At 33.2% G+C, this 18,956-nt stretch overlaps 1 protein-coding gene across 3 annotated transcripts in view; it reads right to left on the minus strand.

Moving 5' to 3' along the window:
• The window catches only part of LOC116160225, a 51,615-nt gene that overhangs the window by 14,386 nt on the left and 18,273 nt on the right, over window positions 1-18,956 (minus strand). For 2 of the 3 annotated variants that reach the window (XM_031473372.1, XM_031473373.1), the window contains exons 2-3: window positions 14,360-14,568; window positions 14,163-14,310 (exon numbers count right to left, since the gene is read on the minus strand). In XM_031473372.1, coding sequence (XP_031329232.1) covers window positions 14,163-14,310; window positions 14,360-14,568 — 357 coding nt within the window. The remainder of the gene's footprint in view (window positions 1-14,162; window positions 14,311-14,359; window positions 14,569-18,956) is intronic. The other variant, XM_031473374.1, reaches the window with a different exon arrangement.

Here is an 18,956-nt window from a genome sequence, read left to right on the forward strand (position 1 = left end):
TTCGCGAGAAACTGTACGACGAACTCTTAAGGTGCACAAATTCTACCCTTATAAGATGCAGATTGTACAGGAACTAACCGAAGACGACTCCGATCGAAGAATCCAATTTTGTGAAATAATGACCGAGAATATTCAAAATAATCCGGAACTGGTGAAAAACATTTGTTTTAGTGATGAATGTACATTCTTTTTAAATGGAAATGTGAACAAACATAACTGCCGGTATTGGGACGATAAAAATCCTCATCTTTTTCGCGAGGGGCATACTCAACGGCCCCAAAAAATTAACGTCTGGGCAGGTATCTTAGGTGATAGCATTATTGGTCCTCTGTTTGTCGAAAGAAATTTAACTGGAGATACTTACCTAAACTTGCTACAAAATACCGTCGAGCCTCTCATCACTCATGAAATAGAGAATCAAATAAATCCAATTGACGGAAACATGAATTTGATTGAAGATTTCATACATTTTCAACAAGATGGGGCTCCTCCTCATTACTCTATGCCTGTTCGTGAATTTTTAGATGAGAAATTTCCGGGACAGTGGATAGGACGAAGAGGTCCTATAGAATGGCCAGCACGATCTCCAGATCTGACACCATTGGATTTCTTTCTTTGGGGTCATTTAAAATCGGTTGTGTACAAAACTGAACCAGCTTCCATAAATGATCTTCGCTACCGGATAGTTAGGGAGTGCCGTTCACTTTCCAGGGAAGTGTTTAAAAATGTTAGAAATGAATTTGAAAACCGTTTGTGGTATTGTTTAGAACAAAACGGTGAACATTTTGAACATTTTATTAAATAAAAGTTGTTTATTTGCGGAGTTCAAATTTTAGTGTAATAAATTGTGAATGGGCAGTTTAAATGTACCAGTGTTGGTATTTCTGAAAAGCATTTTTTAAGAGCTTTCCAATGATGTATCACAAGTGATACGTCACAATTCAAAATTTAGGCATGGGGGTGGCGGGGGGTACGAGGTTGAAGTTGGTTCCTTCTTTATACGACCATTTTGGTTCCCCCTCGATTCTACCGAAATGGTTTTGGCCATTTTGTGATACCTCTAATATAAAAAACGATATCGCCCATTGAAAGTTTTAAAAGTGTCACCCTGTATAAAAACGCGGTGTAAATCGTAAAAAGTAGGGGACCGATATTATTATTAGGGCTACGATTTTGATGATTTTGTATCTTTTTTTCTGAAAGTCTGAGACATTGCTCTGTTATAAACCTGTTTCAGGATAAATTGAATCAAATGACAGCAACTTGTTGGTGCATTTTTTGCATTCTTTGCCATTTTTGAGGAATGGGTCATTTTTTGCTCATTTTTACGGTATTTTTAGTATTTTTTTGGAGTTTTTGTGTGTTTTACTTTGAATTTTTTGCATTTTTCAGGAATAGGGATAATTTTTGATATTTTACGGTATTTCTCTTGGCGAACCTTTGTTAACGTTTTATTTTTCATGGTCTTCTGCAGATTTCTAAAACACAATGCAATATTTTTCTTTTCTCGGTAGTTCTGGGTATCTTTACCTGTTTAGAAATGAATCCTAAAATCTCCTTTATAATCTAATGCATAGTTAACGTTTTCTTGGAACGTCCTTAAGTCATCCACAAACGAATGCCCACAAAGGGATTACATTTCTTTGGGATGCGGTAAGTGAGTCAGTACCTTACATACCTAGTTTCTACGTCTGGCCTGCAGAGGGTGGAAATGGACCACCAATGAAACTCCTGTCTTACCTAATTGCTTCTTAACATAATTTTGCGGTCTTATTCGGTTTCATCAATAAATATATTTGTTATTTAAAATGTCATCTTTTTAAATTTTTATGTCATTTTTGCGAGATTTTTAAGTCATAATTGCATTTTTTATTTTGCATTTTCGCTGATTTTTAACGTCATTAAAATCCTAGCCCTAATTATTATATTATATTATTATTATATTATACTATTATTATATTACTAATTGTGTGAGAATTGGAGTTTTGTAAAAACTGTAGGATTTTGCATACATGCATCAGAAAGAAACGCTACAGTTTCTCGCATTTTCTCTAATTGTGGAGTTGAACCAGCGGACATGATGTGCTTTGGAAGCTTTACCTGTATATTTCTTTTCCTGGAAGGAACTATTCACATACTCAGAGATTTTATTGATGAACAATTCGCTCTCGGACAGTTCGCAACAAGGAAAATTCACACCAAAGATATTTCGCACCCGGACGTTTCGCTCCCGGACAATTCGCACCGGAATAATTCGCACCAGAATTTCGCTCCCCTGAGAGGGTATTTTGTGTACGGTTGACTTTTAACATAGAAAGCCGGCTGTGAAGTATTAAATTAACTCAGAGCTTGAAATCTCCAATATTACTCACCAATATCACGTTTTATTACTTTGTGCATGTAATAGACGTATACCTACATTTAAAATTTGGATACTTTCAATATTAAGGTATAATTTGGAATCGTGACGTCCATTTTGTGTTCAAACTCTAATTAAAAATAATAATTTATTAATATTGAATAAAAGTTCTCTAAACCGTTCCCATATAATTTAACAAAACGAAGTGATACACTACATGTTTCGACCAACGGTAATCTTCAGGTGATCTACAAGATGGTAGAAATAATTGAGGAGAGACTATAGCTATAAAACTTACAATAGATGGAAAACAATTAAAAACCCAAAAGGGCAGTAAAACTGGAAAGGCCAACGACCATATCCGTGGTTGGTTCCAGAGTAAAATTGAAATTTGAAGAGGTTGATAAACTAAATTTTTTGCAAGGGAGGGCCGAACCTAAAAACTAACATTAGACGACGGTATAAGCAACGATGAAACTTGCGTATAAAAAGTCAAAAGGTCAAAAGACTAACTAATAAAATACCCAATTAAGGGTTTTGAAACTGGAAACCATCTGCACTTCCAAAATCAGTGCTCGGTTTAGCTAATCTTACCTTGTCATCGTTGACCCAGATCCTGGAATTGCATGATAAACTAAGAGCCGATGGATCCTTCTTTGCTCTTCTCGCTCGACAGAGCCATGATGAGCAGTTTTGGAGTTCTTAGCAAAGAGGTACATGTATCCTTCATAGATTATGTATCTCTTTCCCCTTTTCGTTGTACCGAACTCCTTTGTTACGCGCCCCGTATAGTTTGCACCCCCTAAATCTCATATCCATTATCAACTTTTTGTAATAAATCAAATTTCAACTTTTAGCCTCAGGGACAAGTCCATTTTTGAAGATATTTTCCTTGATTTTGGCATTTTAATGTGGCACTTAAATATTTATGTTGGTTAAACAATAGCCATACAATTCGTGGAGGAATAATTTTTTTAATAGTATTTATGAGGCAAGAATTCATACGTACAATCCAATGTACCTTTTTAAATGGAATGGACCATATCAAAGCAGTTGAGATTTTAGATCACTTTAATAGCATCCATATCACTCAAAATCTGGAATTTAGTACTTATTTTATTGTAATCTCCGTATTAAACATGAGAACACCTGCTAAAGGTGCCATGAATTAAAATTTATTTAAACAAACACAAAAAAATTAAAAAAAGGTAAAAAGACACTCATCCGTGATGTAAATTGTCCATGCACTCATGTTCACAAGTAGACGGATGCTGCTAAACGCTGGTATCAGCAAAACTGTCACCTGACATTTCTTAAACCTATTTACCCAGTTTTTATTTTACCAATTCACAATCAAGGTATTTTTCATTTGGAAGCCTTTTAGCACGTACAAATAATATTGCAATAGGAATATAAAAGTCTAAATAAAATTTTAACAATTATTATTTGTTAATAGCTGCAAGTTAAGTTTCCTAGTTCTCTAACCTTCGATGTCGTCCATTTAAAGGACCCATAACGAAATACGTATGTATTGTCTTAAAAGAATCTCAAGTAAATTATAATCATATTTGAACGTAAAACAAATAGATTCTTGAGAGTTTCCGTAAAATTAAAGAGATAAGAACTGTAAAGTAACGAAAAAAGCAAAAAATGTTGATAAATATCGTGAAAAAAATTGATCTTGCTATAAATTATATGGCTATTATTTAAATAATATACTGAAATTGTGAAGATCTATGACTCTCAATGGGGTGCTGAAGAAGCTTCGGAGAAATAACACCAAAATCTACCGATTTATGATTATAACAATTTTTATGGGGAGATTTTGGTGTGCTAAATAATATACGGTGGTGCATTAAAAACCATACATAGCTATTTCTGTAAATTAAAATAATTTTCAAAAAAACGCTTTGGCACGTCAAATTGATCATGGAAGGAAACAGTGTCTAAAATAAAACTTACTCACTAATGTCTTTGTCTCGCATCGCTGACAGTGCAACCCTTAAAATCTTAAATGATGCATCGTTTGTAAGGTCTCTGAATTCGGATATGTAATTTTTTGGTTTAGTTGTTTCATTTCGACGTTGCAGGTACAAGTTTTCTCTTTTTTATACCACTTGCAACTGCATAATTTTGACGCACGGTCGCATTACCTTCTATTACATAGTGATCGGCCCGACATCCTTCCAATGACATAAACAACAGCGCACCCTCAACTTACTTTTAAAATATTTCGAAAATATCAAATCTAAAAAATTATACCATCTCACCAAATTCAGAGAAGGAAAGCCTTTCCAATGATGTCCTATCTTCCTTGTTGCGCAATTACCAATGCTAAGGGTTTTGCTTTAGTACTAGGTATGCCATACAAAAATTAAAACGGAAGTATATAGGTACTTAATAATTACAAACATTTAAAAGAAAAAATCATCAATATCAACCTGTTCCTAAAACGTTTCAAGATTTTTAAAAGTTTTATTGTTTTAATTATTAACAATCTCTTAAAAAATGCCATAATTTTTCCATGTATCTCTTCAAACTATAAAATAAATAACAGTAAGAAAATCAAAAAGAAACTTTTAAGTTGATTCACTACCATAGTTGTAGCAAAGATAACGCAAAAAAATAAGCAGTTAGTGTAATTTTACTCAGTCACCAATAATCAACATATAGCCATATGTGGTCAAAGAAACGTAAAACTGGTTCTAAGAAAACTGGAAACTTACCTTTTCTGAACACCACCAAGACACTATCACCAGAAATAAAATTTTTTAAAATTAAAAAATAAGTATACACAAAATCAAAACCCGTGCTCAGATAAATTTTAAAATGCCACTCTGTCAAACGTTGAAGAATGAAGATACTATACAGGCGTTAAAGTTCTAATTAGTGGTCATACGTACATCTTCCAAAAATAATAGAAAGGATGTCATTACGATATTTCTCTTATTGTTTCTTTATGAAGTGCAATTTGTGTTATCGGGGTCTTTTCAAATTTACCTTTAATTATAATATTATGTTAATTACTTATCCAAATTTAGTGCCATCTATGAAATGCATTGTTCTATTGTCATTTATACATACTGGTTTTGTCTAAAATAAATTTAATTCATTTCCTTTGTCATTCTTTTCAACTAAAGAAATAAAGAACAATTTTTTATGTGGCTTCATTAAGAAATCTTTATGTAAGAGAGCGTTAAAATTACTTCCTTTTTCTATTTTCATCTTGATCTTATAATATTTTTAACTTTAGACTTATCACTTTGTTTGTGTACGGTATTATATGTTTGATTCTGTTTTAATATTAAGAGCGTCTCAAAAGTAGCGAATATTACACATAATATTGTAGATATACTATAACTAGGTATAACTATTTGGTATTTAATTACTCCACAAAAGACGTTTCAGTTACCTATTCTTATTTTCTCAAAACGAAAGCGCAGGAGATAAAAATGATGTCTTCTTAAATTACAGGATTTAACTATATCAGACTTCAAAAAAAAAACCAGCGTGATTATATTTAAGAAATGGAAATACTTAAGAATCGCGATGTGTTGAAAATGAAAGACCAAATAACTATTATTTGAAACATTTTTCCATGAAGTAGATGTTTACCAAGATGTGCACTACTACATACATTCTGTAAAGGCAATCGTCTAGTAGCCTCTTAAAAATATTTAATTTTAATAAACCAAAGATTTACAGAATTATCCGGGTGTGAATTATTCGGGAGCGAATGTTTCGAGTGCGAATTGTCCGGGTGCGAATTATCCAGGAGCGAAATGTCGAAGGTGTGAAATGTCCGAGTGCGAATTATCCGGGAGCGAAATGTCCAGGGTGCGAAATATCCTGGGAGCGAAATGTCCGGGTGCGAATTGTCCGCACACGGATAGGTTTATGTCAACCGTTGAAATCATGTTTACATCACTCATATTCGTAAAAACATTGTCCAAAGTATTAGCTTTCCTAGTAGGTGCGAGTTAAATTTGAAATTAAACTCACCTGTTATAACTACATTTTTGTTAGAAATATCAGGAAAGGGTAGCAATTTCACTAAGCACATCAAAATCGCCATTTGGTGACCTGTACATTGTGACAATTGTCAGATTCTACTTAACAATACACTACAAAATTCACAATTAAGTTCATCAGAAAGTTTATCAATTTTGTCTACATTATACTAGTTGCGGTTTCGTGTTTATTTGTAGTAGTAGTACTTTATTTAAAGTAGTTGCAGGACTCCGCCATGGATGTGGGTTGAGTTTTCCGTTTGTTTCTGCCGCTTATTCCTCAAATTTTAAGGGATACCTAGTGTAGATAAAAAAAAGGGAATGAACAGAAATCCTTTTTTTTCTCCTATAATAATAATCTAGAGTGCCTCAATATATATCATTTTCGGAAATCTTCCCTAAATCATTTATGTACCAGTTTTCCATTGTTTCATTCGCAAAACCCTTAGTAACTCTACGGATGAATTACAAATCGGTAGTTTTACTCGGACTAAACGTACATTTTTATTCTAACGCAACACTTGTCAAAGAAATGTCCTGTTCTTGCTGACGTTTGTGTAGATTCTATCAATCACATCCCGCTCGATGAGCAGTATTCGTGGGTTTTTGATATATTAATCAGATCCTCTTCTTTGAAGAAATCACGTTGTTGTAATATGAGTATAACCAAGAGAGAACCACCAAAAGGATAAGTTATCGGAAAATTTAAACTATTCTTTTAGTAGGTATCGACGTGCAAATTGAACCACTTGAAATGCGATGAAAGAGCTTTGGGAACGTCAAATCACTGCATTCCCTAACCCTAGCGATAACACGAAGTAGTCTTCAAAGACTGATCCATTGGAAAACGTAAAAAATTCAGTAGGTCTAAAACACGCCGAAATTAAAATTAAATTCGTATTAGCGTTTACAGTCGAGTCGGGTTTGCCCAATTTTAAACTCGCAAAAAACTCACCCTCTGTTGTTTTGTAGCGTTTTTCAAATCGATTCAGAATTTAGATCAACGTTAAAATGGCATCAGTCCATTGAATTTACAAGTTGAGCGATAAATTAAGCTGTTGAAGCTACACGATACGTACAACCGCGTTTCGGTTACTCTTCCTAAACATAGCTTTGGGAACGTAATTTATTCTACCGTGCATAAATTTATTTAACGCGCGTTACATACAGAGAAAAAAAGGCAAATAAATAAAGGACTTATATTTTTCACACGTGTTACGCAAAAGTTTGTTGTAGCAGATGCAGTGGCGTGTTAAAAGTTAAATTTTTGCTTGATGAAACGATTTCCCATCACATGAATTTCGTTCCGAATGTTTCTGACAAAATCAGAACGTGCCACTAAAGCTCCTTATCATCCTCATCGTTTTTTGTTACAAAACCATTCTATTTTTTACACAATATAATCATATTTTCAGTGACAAGGTGAAATATAAATAAAACACATTTCGCTTTCCGAAACGAAATGCTTTCACTGATTTGCTCTTCGAAAGGAATTCTAAAAACAAACAAAACAATCAATGTAACATCATCGTACGGCGACCCAACAGAAACCTTTAAAAGACATAAAATCCCGAGATCGTTTATTGTATCTAAAGGATTTGTCCAGGGAAATAGATTTTCTTATTCGGAATATACAAAAATTTTCCCTTTTGTCGAATACATTCGCAGCCATAAAACGAAAACCATTCGTTTTATTAAATTAATAGCAAACGAACGACATTCTCAACTCGGCGCAGTAAAAATGAGAAAAAAGTATCCCCAATCTACACACTTTTATAATAAACCCATTTTTCCCCAAATCGCCCTTTGCAAAATTACAAAAAGAGCATTTGAATAAAATTCAGCCCTAGGAATACAAAGAAATAACATTATTTATCTTCATGAAGTACAATTTGCATTTCAGAACGAAAATTTCGTTTTAATATGTTTTAAATTTTCATTCGCGCTTTATTAAACGCAATTATTTATATTTTACACTCTCTCTTTGTTAAATGTCTCTCAAATGTACATGGAATACGTTATCGTGATAAATGAGCGTAAAACAAAAAAATATTCTAATATATTACGTTAATGTGCGAGAAGTGACAGCTCTCTTACAGAATATGAGAGAATGGGGTGTTAAACGTAAGAGACGTAGGCTTTTTTAAGATGCTTTCACCTCTAGAAATGAAAATTAAGTGAAGTATATGGGATGAGTGACACTTTTTTAATGCTACTTGCGTTGAATATTATAGAGGGTGAAATATTTTAGATCCGTCCACTTTTCTAACGTTGAAAAAATAATTCACATTGATAAATACACCGACGTGAACATGGGGGTATTCTCTTTAAACAGTTGAAGCTACCCTCACATCCCTAATCGTCTACACCACTTCGAAAACGTGTGCTTTTAAAGTAAAAGCGTTTTGTTTAGAAGTAAGCGCCAGTGCTTCTAGGAAGTTGGCGAATAACAGATAACCTCTTTACTTTTTTTGAACGTAAACGGCGGAATTTTGAATATGAGAAAAACTTTTTAATATCAAAGTATAAGGAAGCCGCTCTTGCCTGAGTTTTCGGTTCAAAAATCAATCAAGGTACTGTTTTTTTATATAATTTCAACAATAAGAATAATAATTTGGGTGCTTAGCACGTTAAAGATCTTAAAGCCGACTTGGGTTCCTGTGATTCTGAGCTGAGCCCTCTAACAACGAGGATGACATGGATGTAGTTCAGTAATTTTCAAATTTTTTACCGCCAAAGTCGTCACGCTAAAATTGTTTAAACTAATTATCTAAGCGTCGTCACGCGAATAGGACAGGGCTGTATTTCTCTTGAGGTAAAGTTATTTGTATATGATTCCTTTTGCGATATGTGTTAATTTAATTACCTACCTTTGTTTTACCCATATCGCAATCCGAAACCCATTTATTAATGGGGTACGTAGTTCGAATTAATAGGAATTAGGGCTGATTTTTCACACTGTAGTTTTTGGATATATTTTTCTTTGTACGTTACGAGCAATGGGGTTATCACAGTAAAGAAGTACCGTGTTTTGGATGAAATGCAAATAGCTACTCGCTTTTGAATTGAAGAATGCTAACTATCGATTAACTGGAACTGATTTATTACATTGTAGCTAAGATCGCTACGCAAATGTTTATTGCAAATTCTAATGCTCCACTTAAAAACACCACCCTGTATACTTTTTGAAGAATAACGATTTGTGGTTAAACGATTCATTTTAAATTTCATGTGTAATATATATGAAGTCACACTAAAATTGTCCTAGGAATCGAAATATGCAATAATATAAATACAGGGGGTTTTATTTCAAAAAAATGCAATTTTTATATAAATCAACCATTGCAATTTCGGTGAAAATATTTTCAGGTGTGAATTTTAAATATGTGCGTGTACTTATATTGAAGGCTTTATGACGATTTCAAGAAAATACATTTATTAACAAAATAGCTTTGTCTCGTTTTCTTAAGGTTCTCCCTTTTCTCAACTATGACCTGTAACGGGAGCTCTCTATCATTTTTATTCAACTATCTGTTGACATTATCATTTTTTACATTTTTTAATTAGCACACATGAGTGTAAACGCTTTTTATGAGATTTTGGTGGTTGGAACGTGTTTATTATGAAGTATACAGGGTGGTTCCATTAGAAAACTGGTTTTTTCAAAAATTCTTAAGTTTAGCGGTTAACCTGATGGATCGTGTTCGATTTTGTCAGTGCCAGTCTGGCGGTCGATAACGAGCGATAGAATAATGGGCTATACGTCACAGTTTCTGATGCGTTGGGTCCGTTTCGTGAATCAGCGTGTAAACTGCTGGCGCGGTATTTCTTAACGATCGCATTTTCTAATTAATGGCCTTTATACGGGACAAAAATTAAGAAAGTAGTAATGCATCAATAATACTCTACAGAGATCATAACGACAAACGGCTGGTCCTGTCGTCGAATCGGCTGGGTATTAATTCCAAAAGGAAAGTAAATTAAGATAAATTCGTCCTTTTTGTATTCACCCTTTTCGAGAAGTTTAAGGGTAGAAAAGAATTAAGTTTTATTTCGAATAGTAAAATCAATCAAACCCTTAAATTAACGGCCCGATCGTGTTCAAAATGTAATTACAAGTCAAATTAAACCCACCTATAGAAGGGTGTATTAATCCTTTACTTTTATTTTCAGTATTAGTTTGTAATCAAAATGAACTGGATGCTAATTTTCTTAGGGGAGCATTTTTGAGCGCGAATTTATTTATTCCTACAATCCATCTCGCAAGATGATGTTCGTTTTGTCTGTTTACAACACTTTCGGATGCTGTTGCAAAAAAGTCATTGGGTTCTTAATAAAATTGACGATCTGCATATAGGATTGTTGTGTAAAAATTATGTAGACGTTATTTCGGACACCAGAAATAATGACGGCGCATCCTGTATATGAGAATATTTCAATTTATTGAGTTAACATGGGGGATTATTTACCAATTAAACACAATGTTAGTTTATTTCATTTGAATTTGTATCTCAGTGTTGTTTTTCCCTTTAGAAATTTTATAATTGCGTAATTATTGTTTAATTTTAATTTATTCAAGTGGTTTCGCGGCGGTTGAAGAGCGTGAAAATTTTGTTTTCACTAAATTACGAACAGTCAGCCGGATGTGTTTTGTTGAAAACGCAGTTCGTTATTCTCTAATCTCTTGTGTTAAAGTTCCCCTCTTATTAAAAGTTAAAAGTTTCTACCGTCCGAACAGACACCGATAATTTGTTCATTTTATTCAACAATCCAGACTTTGTCAAGTTCAGTGTTATTAAAAAAAGTGAAATTCGGAAGCTGTCAGCGTTTGTGTGAGTTTAGTGCACCTTGTATCGCAAACCTTGTACCACCAGATTATATGGATTTAAAAAAAACAAGTAATTCAAGATTTATTATTTTATTTGTTGCCCGCCTGAGTGCGGGGTAATATTTCCAAACAAGCTTTGCAAGCGTTTCTTTGTTTCAGGGATTTTGTATTATATCTTTCATGTGCTTCTGAATTAACATTTGTCATTGCCAATCAATTAATTGTGTGTTTATTCGAATCCCTTAAGAGATTATTCCTTTTGTGTCCAAGAATTGTCAGGTAGTAAATTCTGTTGTTTTCGGAAGTCTAAATTTAAAGATTGTTTTGTTTTGAGCTAGCTGAACAGGTATTTTGTGGGTGGTGTAGTGACCGCACGACACCACAATAATATGTTATGGGTCAATAGCGAGTTTGCGGATGTACATTTTACGTTACAAAACTTGTCGTTATATCTTATAACGTAAAAAAGCTTAAGAATTATACCGTATAAAGACACTTTTAAACCTTATGTTTATAAATAACGTAAACCAATCAAATTCCAGCAACAATAAATTTATCCGCAAGCGCGTTTCACTAAATTTCCCTTACGTTATATCATAAGAAAAAATGATTGTCTAACGTAACGGAAAATACGTGTCCGCAAACTCGCTAATACTTCCCGTATGCGTTATTTACGGTTACTGGCTTGCGAAAGTTACTGGCGACAGTCTGACCAGCGATAAAGTAATCTTAATGTTTATTACGCGCACGCGCTCTACTGATACGATGCTCAAGATTCATCCGATTTCCTCGTCAAAAGTAAGCGGCACTTGAGCTTGATGCTAGCTTTAGTGTTAACATTGCTATTTGATTTTATTGTACCAATCAGCAGGGGCGGACTGGGTACTTACGGGCCAGGTGGAATTGCATACGTTACGGGCCATTAAAGTATTAGTGTAGTAATGAAGGTGGCGGGGGGGGGGGGGGGGGGGGGTGGGGGGGGGGGGGGGGGGTGCACCCAAACACATTTTTTTTGCTTCATTTTAGTACTCCTTTTTCGGAAATCAATTACAATACAGTTTTTTTTTTAATTGCAGCTGATAATTAACACTTTTGATTGAGACGTCCGATCGAAAAAGTACGATTTGTTTTAGATTCTACGCACCAAAATTAATAAGAAAAAGTGTTTTCCCGAGAAATTTTGGTGCAGTCGATTTTTGGTAAAAAAGGAAGGTTATACACTGCCTTTTTTTGAGCCCCGAAAAGAAAATTGTCTCAGATCGACCCGGAAAAAAATTTTCTTATAGAATGTGGCCTGTAGAATCCATAATTTCAAACAGTTCCAAGATTGGGCCACTAGTTCAAAAGTTACAGCCCTTTGAATTTTCTTTCGAAATTGGTTTCTAGTCAGGGGCGGGCCAGGTGGAATTGCATAGGTTACGGGCTATTAAAGTATTAGTGTAGTAATGAAGGTGGCGGGGGGGTAGCTCTGCGGTGCACCACAAAAACATTTTTTGCTTCATTTTAAAGTACTCCTTTTTCGGAAATCAATTACAATACAGGTTTTTTTAAAAATTGCAGCTGATAATTAAAAGTAACAAAATATACAATCCAAACGAGGCGCGTCGCCTATCATTGTATTTCATCACTTTCATGCTACGACAAAAAATGATAAATTCATTGTGAAACACTTCAATTAAAACAGAATTTTTTAATTTTTTAACAACCTAACATCAACCCCAATTAGAGAAACGTGTTAATAACTTATTAATAGTGCAAGAAACTAAATACAGCACATACTTATAAATTTCCAACGGGCCATTATGACGTACAGGCCAGGTGGCAATCGCCACCCGCCCCCCCGGGCCAGTCCGCCCCTGCCAATCAGTTAGGAAAAAGCAAGTTTTCGTTTTGCTTGAAAGTAAATTGAATTAATGAAGTTTCTAACTGAGTGAAAAAATTACTCCTTTTTGCCATAAAAAGCTTCTCGTACCAAAAAACTTTTATTTAATACTTTTTTCTTTAATCTGAGCCATTTGGGCGCGTTTAGAAGGCTAACTCACCCTGTATATTTATATATTTATGAGTCTCTATTCAAGCACGAACAGGATATTGCGTTGATTATAATTCTTTAAGTAAATATACGTTTTGGGGATGCACATTTTTGAACTGAATACTAAAATCTTCTAGAAGAACAGGCTAAAATTTGCATACTGTGGTAAGATTGTTGCAGTTACTTACACTTGCCCTTAAATCCTAAGTATGCAACCGAGTTTAACAAATACATACCTACTCACCGTATAGGCGAAGCGTAAACGACATAATGAAATATCAAATGGGGCGCCTAACAAATAACGCTAGAAACTACCTCCAATATAGATCCAGGGATTTCAATAAATATTAGGACAAATTCATCTCAAAACACAATATCGAATAAAAAAGGGAAAAAAACGTTGCAATAATACTCGAAACACAACTGCTTCCGCTTTAATAGTATACCCGAGAAATTGCTAGGAAAGCCAATATATCTGAAACTTTAATATTACTTAGGAAATCCGAAATCCCTTTGTCGAGTTTTCAACAGCGCTACATGTTCAAGCCGTAAGGTTTAATTGGTAAGAGCATAACCATTTTTTTTTATTTTAATTTAATCTGCACCCAAGTGTGTTAATTATCTGCGGCTTATATTTTTACGTTCCGAATTTACATGCAAATGATGAAGTTTAAAAGGAAGCCATATTATTCTAATTTTCTCGGTTTTTCTTAATCTCCCTCTGGGTTATGATGAATTTCGTGTCCACTTACATTATTCCGCATAATAAAAAAAGTTAAAGATTATTTTGTAACCGACCTTTAATTACCCGAGACAACTTCGTTTAAGTTTATCACGGAAACATTAGCGCCCAAAAAAAAAGCTCTTAGGAAATGTTTCGGTGGTGAAACCTCAAAAAGAAGTCATAAAATTCAACAGGAATTTCTCACTTACGAACAACCAACATAGTCTTAGTATCGTATCCGGTAGAGAAACCTTCTTCCGTTGTAACTTCGCAGGAAAAGTTTCCGGATAAATTGAATTCAACATTTCGGAGAACAACTTGGGTGCTGTTTGAATGGTTAACCTGTAAAGGAGAAAACTGTCTTAAAGTTTTTTTTTTGCGGATAAGAATAACAAATATCACTTACATCTACCGTTATTCCGCCGATGGGGAAGATTTTCGTGTTCGGGTATTCGTTTGGGGTGTAGCGGTAGAACTCGTGAAGGCCTCGGTACCATTTCACTGTATATAAGGGCGCTCCTTCTAAATCGTAATTGCACATTAACGTGCAATAGTGGTATCGTTGTACGACTGCCGGCTCCAGTGTTAGTATTACGCTTTTTAGACACCACACGTCTGCAACAAAAACATATTTGAATTTTAGCCAAGTTCTTACATGGAAAATGTGACTGTGTAAATTGCTTTCGAAAGTGTACGTGTTATAGCATGTAACTTTGTTACCCCATGTTTACTTAACTTGAACTACGCACGAGCCACAATTTTGAATAAAGTTATAATCTAACTTTAGTTTCTGTTGGTGCATTTACACACCCAGATCCTCTGAGGATTAAGATTCTAAAAGTAAAATTGGTAAACTACACCCTTAATCGTTTTTCAACAAAAGAAGAAAGTTGCCTTTTGATTCGTGGAGTGTGTGAATGAGAAATGGATTTGTTTTGGCACTGTACCACGTTTTTTTGCTGTAATCATGGTCAGAATCAGAACCCCAAACAATGCTTTAGGAGCGGAGCGATGATGAGTCCTTCCGTATCCTGTATATAGAACAACACTCCTGGCTGATTTAAAAATGATGCAATGATTTGGGGCATCTTGCTGAAAGTGTTTCTTTTTCCAACGGGTTGGAGCATATTTAATTCTCTTTTCAAAAATATAACACACCAGTGTGATATGCAAAAAAGACACAAGTGATTCAAAAAAAACCTTGTCATTTTTTTAAATCTTTTTTGATTCTTTTTGGAACAATATGAATGTTTAAGGGTTTTTTCAAAAAGGAGCTTAATATGCTATCTTTTTAAATATAAATATGCAGGGTGTTCCATTTAAAAAATGAAGTTTGATCGGATAATTTTTACCTGCTCCAACCAATATTAGGCCAGTACATGTCAAAGAATCGATTAGCAACATCAGCAGATTGGCCTTTTAGTCCATGGGCCAATCCTTTTTACAGTGTTTATACAGGTTTATTAGGATGCCAAAAAAACCATTATTGCCATCTCAAAGCGGTACCTAAGAGAAATGGCGGTCAATCAAAGATGGCGGATGTTGAGTTTTATAAAATCAACTATATCTCTGGAATTATTGATCCAATTTAATTATTCTTTTTTGGTAATGAAAGCTCTTTATGTTGTTATAAAAATTACAAATGGTTTAGGCTGGATAAAGATTATAAATTCTTTCTGAAGAAATTGAAAAAATTTTAAAAATTTTAGGAAACACTAGATTAATAATTCAAAATCGACATTGTGGTTTAACAATATTACAGACAAAAAAAGGAGAAAAAATGGAACAATTCATAGCAGAAAATAATTCAATAATATCAAATAAACCTAATAATCCACACACATACATAGGAAACGGATTAACAAATATTAACTTAACTTTAATTAGTAATAATTTAATGGATAAAATATTTAATTGGAAAATAAATGAAAATTTACACAGTTAGCGATCATAATGCCATTACATTTGATATAAATTTCGGAAAACAAGATAAAAGTATTGTAGAAAATAATAAAAATTACTGAAAGTACTGAAAATAAATTAACAATATCACACGAAAAAACGGAAATGATACTTTTTAAAGGAAATTTGGACATTAAAACAGCTCCTATAATGAAAATTTACAATAAACAAATAAAAATAACGTAAAATATTTAGGAATAACAATTCAGGAAAAATTAAAACTTAATATGCATATTGACAAAATTTCGAGTCAAATAAAACAATTGTTTCAAAAATGCATTTGGACTTGTAGGATAATTGGGGCCTACATAAGAAAACGTTAATAACTATTTATAAGGGAGCATTGGAGCCAGCATTGTTATATGGAGCTGTGATATGGGGAAATAGGATAACTAAAATACAAGAAATAAAAATCACAAGTATTCAATCTTATATTTTAAGAAGAATTTTTAATATATATGATAAAACTGCAACAAATTCTATAACAATTATATCTGGAACAATGCCTATTACATTGAAGATAAAATTAAAAATTCAAAATTTTAATTTAAGAAAGGCTCAAAACATTACTTTAGGAGAAAACATAATAAATTATAACACATACAAAAAATAAAACAAAAATTAACTTTGGACATCCGGCAAAAGCACATAAAAATTTAGAAAATTTGGAAGAGGAAGAAGGAAAATTAAGTTGATATTAAAAAACAAATTGAACAATATTATTTAAATAAATGGCAAGAGGAATGGGATCAATCGGACGAGGGGAGGGAAACATATCAATATACCAAATATAATAAATAGATTGAAATGGAAATTTTGCAACATAAATATAGGGGTGTTATAAATTATAACTAATAGAGGATTATTCAATTCTTATTCTTATAAAATTAAAAAAAGTGAAACCAACATGTGTACGTGCGAAAATGGAATAGAAAGTGCTGAACATTAGAAGAATTCAAAATTGAGAGAGAAGACTTTAAAAATTTATTGGAATCGAAAGGAATCATTATTTGGCCTGTTAACAAAAATCAATGTTTACAAGAAAAAAATGTCAGAAGCATTTTCGGAAATTTTTGCAGCAAAATTCAAAAAAGAAAATTAAGCAACAATTTAAATAAAACTATTAAATAAATATACAGGGACCTCCAAGTGGTTAGGGACGGGCAACGAAGTCTAGGTAACCCTTTTTAGGGCAATAAAAATCCTAGATACGGCCAACTCCTGTAAAATAAAAATAAAAAGTTATAAAAAAATTAAGAAAAGACTTATATATAATAGGGGATATGCTGGAAGGCCTTTAAAACTAACAAAAAAAAATGTGCTATAAATGTTGTTATAAGTACTTTTTCGATAAAATCAACTGTTAATAAGTAATCTAAAAAATGGTTTTTTTTAATTTTCTTCCGAATTTTCTTTACTACCTGTATTAATACACAATAAATGGTAAAATATGCGCATATATATGCAGAATATTAGTGAAAAATATGCAAACAGTTTTGATGTATATGCACACATATGCAAAATTATATATGTTGTATAATTTCTAATAAAAAAGGAATTACGATAAACACTAGCAATAAGATGTTTCTCTAAGTTTTCTGCAGGAAATGATTGCCTCCTGTCGCTAAGAATTAATTTATAAACACTAATCAGAGAAACTTCTCTCTACATCAACAAAAGTAATAGGTGCATTAGAAAACGACAAACTATTGGGAGCAATTTCCAAACCTTCCACAACATCACCCATCAGCACCGTAGAGAAAGAGAAAGATAAAATAGTTTGGAAATGATGAAATTAAACATCAATTAAATCAATAAAAATCTTCCTTCTGACTATTGATGTATGTTTCATGATCGCGTCCGTTATAAAAATCCGCAAAAATGTATTAAAAATTCAAATTAAAATCGATTAAATCTAACAAAAATTTAAATACATCTTAAAATATGCAAAATATGCAAGTCTATTATGTAAATGCAAAGCATATCAAAATATGCAAGATACGCAAAAATAAATTCGGTTTAATCGCAAATGTTGCAAATCGAAAATACTCAAAATCTTATAAAAATAAACGATATTCATTTTGCATATAAGTATACACAGCTTTAGCTGAACAACAAATTAAATTAAAATTAAAATTAAATAAGTGCTTCCAACCTTCAAGAAGATGCTGAAAATATGCAAAAATATATATATCATATGTGGAGAGATTTCACCTTTTAGTGAATTGCACTCTCCAAAATACAGGCAATCTTAGGCAGTGTTATGCAACGTTGCATTACAAGAATTTTCACCGTCTTACTAAACTAGGAGATACATCGGATAAACTGTTATACACTGTGAAACAGAAGTAAGTAAGTAAGAAATTGCAGGCTTCTTCTGATAGTGAATGTTCAAACTCATAACAACCAATCCAGAAGCGTTTGAAAAGAAAAAAATCAGGCCTACGAATTCAATATAAATATAAGAAGGAAAGTCGATCTATGAAACCATTACTTCAGGTTCTTCACCTTAACACTATAAGAAACTTCGTGAAATTACTATAGAAAAACGAAATACAAAAATCATTGTAGTTACATCTACACATATATTGTAGCTGAAGAGGCATGTTAAGACCAGATCAAATACCAAATGATGTTGAAATTGGTATGTGCGGATTATGATTCTATAACTTCACTTCTCTACTTTAATTGTATCTAGATTTGGACGACACTGGGTTCGTTGTAATTACAGATGTAAATTTGGCTCTTTAATGGTGGAAAAACTCCCTTTAACGAGTACTCGGAAAACCTTAAAGAAAGCCTTTACATAAGCGACGCCTGCTCGATAAACAGCACGTCGCCTAACTTCTTCGTAAAACCTGAAACACGCATTGGAAAATTGTACTTCAAAATCAAAGAGATGCCATTCGGCAGATGCTGATACGTGCAAAAATCTAATGCTGGTATCACAAACTGAAACATTTTCCAGCTAATAGTCTAACAGTTTGTCTAAAAATTTTCCAATTATGTATCTGCACCATAAATTCAGCCGTGATGAAAAT

The sequence above is a fragment of the Photinus pyralis genome, unplaced genomic scaffold, assembly GCF_008802855.1.
Source record: "Photinus pyralis isolate 1611_PpyrPB1 unplaced genomic scaffold, Ppyr1.3 Ppyr1.4_LG1, whole genome shotgun sequence".
NCBI lineage: Eukaryota > Metazoa > Arthropoda > Insecta > Coleoptera > Lampyridae > Photinus > Photinus pyralis.